The sequence below is a fragment of the Dama dama genome, chromosome 30 (genome assembly GCF_033118175.1).
Source record: "Dama dama isolate Ldn47 chromosome 30, ASM3311817v1, whole genome shotgun sequence".
Taxonomy (NCBI): domain Eukaryota; kingdom Metazoa; phylum Chordata; class Mammalia; order Artiodactyla; family Cervidae; genus Dama; species Dama dama.
In genome coordinates, this window is record NC_083710.1 from 79,561,174 (window position 1) to 79,567,173 (window position 6,000).

Genomic DNA, 6,000 nt, shown 5'->3' on the forward strand with positions numbered 1-6,000 from the left:
AATTTTGGCATAAGGTAACCTTGAATACTATTAATTGAAGTAAATATGTGTTATTAAGGTAGAAATTGACCTATATTTCTAAATCAAATGCAGCCATCTTTAAGACTCAGTTAAGATAGTTTCCCAGTGCAGTATATTTATTATTTATTTAGAACTTAACTTTTAAAATGTTAATTTCCTAAGAATAGCATATTATGCTGAATTTTTAAAAAACTGTTGGACTTTAAAATTACTATTCTTACTGTGATACAGACACTTACAGACTGAAAATTTATTGAGAGCAAACATTTTACGTGGAAAAATTTATTAAAACATATCAGAGATTTTGTTTCAGGGAGTTATATACTTGGTAGCAAGACAAAATGATGATGTCCTTGGGTGACTTTTAAAAGATTTAGATTGTGTTAAATCATTATTTTATAGTTGTTTTCTATACAGGAGATAAAATCTTTTTTTTTTTTAGGAGATAAAATCTTAACTGTTAAATTTGATATGCTTTTTTAGAAAATTGAAGTTCACATAACATGAAATCAACCATTACAAAGCGAACAATTCAGGGGCACTTACTACATATACAGTATCGGGTAATCACTGTCTCCATCTCAGAATAGTTTCCTCACCCCTAAAGAAAATCCCGTACCCACTAAGCAGTTACTTCCTGTTCTCTCTCCCCTTCAGACCCTGGCAGCACCAGTCTGCTTCTGTCTCTGCAGATTTGTCTGTTCTGGAAATTTCATATAAATGGAAGTGCACAATATGTGTGCCCTTTTGTGTCTGGCTTCCTTCAGCTGGCAGTGTTTTAAGGTTCATCTCACTATAGCATGTGTCAGTGCTTCGTTCCTTTTTATAGCTGAGTAATTTTCCATCATGTAGTTACACTCCAGTTTGTTTATACATTCATTCATTGATGGACATTAGGTTTGTTTCCACCCTTTGGCTATTGTGAATAGTGCTGCTATGAACATCCATGTACAAATACTCATTTGGGTACCTGTTTGCAGTTCTTTGGGGTATATATGTCAGAGTGGTATTGCCGAGTCATATAGTTACTTTTTGTTTAACTTTTTGGGGAACCATCAAACTTTTCCACAGTGGCTGCACCATTTTATATTCCTACTAGCAATGCACAAAGGTTCCAGTTTCTCCACATCCTTGCCAGTTACCTGGTATTCTCTGGTTTTTTAAGTTATAGCCACCATAGTGGGTGTGAAGTGGTGTCTCATTGTGGTTTTGATTTTCATTTTCCCAATGACTAATGATGATGAGCATATTTTCTTGTGTATCTTGTTTGGAGAAATGTCAAATTCCTTTGCTCATTTATAAGTTAGATGGTTTATAATTTTGTTTAATTGTAAGAGTTCTTTTTATATTCTGGATACTAACCTTTATCAGATTATGATTTGTAAATATTTTCTCCCATTCTGTAGTTTGTCTTCTCACTTTCTTAATAATATGTTTGTCACCAAAGTTTTTGTATATTTCTCTTTTCTTTTAGGGAATCATACATTTTAAAATACAGCCTAATGCTTAATTATTCATAAACCATTTAAGATTTTTCTACATGTTTTTAGCCAATCTTTTAAGTAGCTCCATCAAAGATAGAAGGTGCTTCTCAGCACCTTTAGTGAAATTGGCAAATTTCAGTATGAAAAGGGACTGGAATCAATAGCAAAAACTGGGTTTGGGGGGCTGTTCCATTTAGCTATGTTCTCTATATTAACTTTCTTCAGCTGCATTACCTTTTAATTGGAAAGTAATTCTTGATCCTGAATTTTTTTCTCTTCTACCCAGGATTATCATTGGCAGTGGCGTTCATTCCTCACCAGTGGCTTTACTGCAGTGTATTTCTTAATATATGCAATACATTACTTCTTCTCGAAACTGCAAATCACAGGGACCGCAAGTACGATCCTGTACTTCGGGTATACCATGATAATGGTTTTGATCTTCTTTCTTTTTACAGGTAAGAATTAGAATGATTTATTTTTAGTTAATAACATTAGTTATAATTATTTATTATTTATAATTATTTTGCTTTTGTAAAACCCATGAAGGCTTCTACTACTTATTGCTCCTATTTTTAGTTCTCAGTGCAACTAAGCATAGTTTGGTCTGCCCCCCTGTGAGGGTGAGGTGAGTGCCAGTCAAGCAAAGGTGTGAAGACAGGACGTAGGGGAAGAAGACCACCAGGGACCATTGTTGTGCTGAAAGTACAGGGGCGCCTTGAGCAGAACATCTCAAGGCTTCCCCCTGTTCATCTCTTAATGGAACAGTCTTGCTTCTGCTCATTTCAGAAATAGAGTAAAAAGCTCTAGCTACCTAAATTGAGGAGTAAGTAGAAATTGGAGGTTAGAAATTTAAGATGAGATTGAGAATAAATGATACCAAGAAAAGATGAGCATAGGACATCCCTTATTCTCAAAGTTTTAAACTGCAGGTTTATATCTCCACTTCCAAACCCATTTACCTAGTGGGATAAAGCGTGCTTTACATTGGTATTTATATATGTACACCTTCTCTGTCGACCTAGGAAAGTTCTCTATATCTCAGTGCTTGGGTGCTTGGGGATGCTTAAGCCAGAATAACAAATGGAGGGACCATTTCTTTTATCTTAAGATTGTGTTGCATGCTATGTGAGGAAGTATAGGAGTCAAAAAGAAAAAGAAACTTGTTAAAAAATTAACTTTTCTACTTTCTACTCATCTGTTAGCATTTAAGAGAATTAGGTAGAGTTTTGAAGTGCCCCTGTTGTTATATCAGTGTATATAGCAGGATTCAGGCACTTAGATCAATTCTGTACATCAGGTCATTCATTGGTCAGACATAGTGGTGTAGGTGTGTGTATGTTGGGGGGATGTGTATCTTGGTCTCTGTGTGATAGATTTAGATCCACAGCCGTAAGTCTCCATAAATGATCTGTGAAACAGTCATAGCCTATGAAACGAGGATTACTGTTTGGGGGCATCTGTATCCGTGTCTGTGAATTACATATACAGTTTATTCCTTGATACACACAAAAAATCATGGTCTGGGTGAATGTCTTGTTTTTCCAGGCACATGTTATCATGATCTTTCAACCATCACCTCAACTTTATTGTTCTTGACTTTTAAAGCATTTTTATTTATTTTGAATAAAACAAATTTTCTAATCTAAATTCTGGAGCCACATCAAATTTAAATCAACCAATGAAGCCAGTGACTTTTAGTGTATTTCAGTTTGTGGGAAAGGGTCTCTGCATGGGAATGCTGAGCCCTTTCAGTGTCTAGCATTTTTCTAAAGTGGGAATACCCACATTTATCTCAGGACTCTGCACTGACACTTTTTTTGTCTATCTATTTTACAAAACAATAATTACTATTCTGCCACATTAGGAAAGATGCCACTTTTAGTATGTACACTGTACCCATTTAGTATTAAGAACAAATAAAATACTAGAAGTACTTGAAGAACAAAGTAAACTTAACTTTCTTGGAGTTGCTGGTATGATGATAAAATGTTTTTTCTCATCTTAAAATGCCTTCTATTATCTTGAAGTTCTTGTTTCACATAAAATTATTTCAGTGTATTTATGTTTTCACCTTTACTTTTCTGAAATTAACCCCAACCTCTTCTCAAGCCTTAATAATGACCCTTTGAATATCCAGAAGGTACATCTGTGTGTCCTCGAAAAAGCACATAGTGCATGGCATGTGCAGAGCAGGTGCTTGGTTACATGTATGATGTAAGAATGGGTATGATAACATTCATAACTTCTGTGGTAATGTCCCAACTATAGTCTCTTGACTTATAAAATCTTAAAACAATGGTGAAAACCATTGGAACTTTAAATATAAAACTTCCACAAGGGGCATGTGTATCCCCTTCTATATTCTTCTATAGCCCTACCTATTGACTATTTCTTAGGGAATAATCTTGGGGAAAATGCTATGCATCAATTCTAAAGTGTGGTAGGCAGTTTCATAATTTAGTACATATTCTCTTGCAAAACAGGGTCTCTGAATTTACATTTATTGCATGTTAGTATGGTACAGTTTAAAAGGATGCTACACTTGAAATCAGAAGTAAATCTGAATCCTGGCCTTTCTTACCAGCCACAGGCCCTAAACAGTTCCAAAGTCCCCCAGAGCCTCACTTTCATCAACTGTCTGGCATTCAAATTTTTTGGACTCTAAAGTGATAAAAATCAAGGCCTGTATCTTTTCATGAGTCTACTCGTTTATTCTGTGTAACAGTCTGTGGAGGCCGGGAGGGCAGATAAAATTCTCTCTCTTTAATGAGATAAACGGGGTGGAGATTCCAGGTAACTCATCTAAAGATGATTCACACAGCTCAGGACAGCGCTGCTGTGTGCTCCAGGTCTGTGCTACCTCTCATCTCAGAGGGCGTGTGTCTTTATTATTATTCTTTATCATATCACGTTAACACTTAATAAAATCTTTCTGAGTTATTTTGTAATAATAATCTTGGAAAACTGATCATTCCCAATAACTGTACTTAGAAAATATTCCCTTTTAATTCTGTGAATCTGATATTCTGATTTTTAAGCTGTTCATATCATATGTTGAATTAATAGCATTTTCCATTTTGTGATAAGAAAGTATTTTTAAATAGGAAAGTAAGATTGGCATCCTTTTTCTCTTCCAATTTTAGCCTTTTCCATGTAATAAGAAAAAGAATATATTATAGAAAGCTTTAGATAATCTTATAGCATAAAAAGTTTTTTTTAATCAATTTCTGTAAGAAATTTGATTTAAATTAGTTCTGTATTTTTCAGAAAAGTTTAGGGTCTTTGGTGTATTCCTGGTAATGGATTATAGTTTTGGTTTATAGTTTTATGGCTTTTTTAAGGAACCAGTCATTTTAAGCCTGTACTTTTATGTAAATCATGAAGCTGCCTTTGAAAGGAGGTTGACTTTTGTTTTTTCTTTTATAGGAACAATTGGCTTCTTTGCATGCTTTTGGTTTGTTACCAAAATATACAGTGTGGTGAAGGTTGACTGAAGAAGCCCAGTGTGTCCAGTTAAAACAGAAATAAATTAAATTCTTCATCAACAAATACCTGTTTTTGTGACTACCTTGAGTTTTACCAGACTTATTGGCCTAGTAATCCTTAAGAAACAACATGATTCTAAATACACCTCTCCCGGTACACCAGTCCCCGCAGAATGTGTTATCAACACTAAAACATTTGTATCGTGATTTGATTAAGTATATATTCAGTTGTTCTCAATGAAGAGCAAATTTAAATATTATGTGCATTTGTAAATATAATAGCTATAAAATTTTCAGTACTTCTAATGGCAGAATAGAAGAGGCCATATTAAACAATACTGATGAAATACAGGACAGTTCATTGTAAATAGGATTTTCTAGGCTCGGTAGGTGGAAAGAATTATTTTTCTTTGAAGGAAGTAACTTTTTATCATGGTAATTTTGAAGGATGATTCCTATGATGTGTATTGGGGTGGGGGGGATGCTGCTTTTAAAAAAATCTTGTATTGGTTGTAACTGTTCATATCTTCTTTTCTGTGTTGACTTCATTATTCCCATGGTATTGGCCTTTTAAACTATGTGCCTCTGAGTCTTTCAATTTATAAATTTGTTATCTTAATAAATATTGTAAAAACATCTTCATTGCATCATTACCTGTTGTATATTCATGGGGATTCTGTAAATACAGATCTAATTACCAATGGTGTTTTTAAGTGATTTATACTGTTTTATCAGATTCTACTGATTTTCGCTAATACACTTTCTGAGCTTTGAGCTAAATGAAATTCCAATTTCCCAGTTTTTGTAACAAAAGTAAACTTTTCACTATTAGGCAGTAACAGAAATTTTAGTCATGCATATCTAGATGAATTATGTAAGTATAGTAGTTAATATGAGCCTGCTGCATTGCCGTTAAGGATTTCTTTTTTTTTTTTACCTGTTTTTCAAAATACAGTATTTTTTATTTTTTTAAATCAGTTTTTATGATCTATACATTAACAATGACT

The 6,000-nt window shown here is 33.9% G+C and overlaps 1 protein-coding gene across 1 annotated transcript in view; it reads left to right on the forward strand.

The window, feature by feature from the left end:
• Positions 1-5,629, forward strand: part of TM9SF2 (transmembrane 9 superfamily member 2) — a 52,458-nt gene extending 46,829 nt beyond the window's left edge. Inside the window, exons 16-17 of the mRNA XM_061133553.1 lie at positions 1,792-1,963; positions 4,935-5,629. Of these exons, the coding sequence (XP_060989536.1) occupies positions 1,792-1,963; positions 4,935-5,002 (240 nt within the window). The 3' untranslated portion in view covers positions 5,003-5,629. The remainder of the gene's footprint in view (positions 1-1,791; positions 1,964-4,934) is intronic.
• Positions 5,630-6,000: the final 371 nt, after the last annotated feature.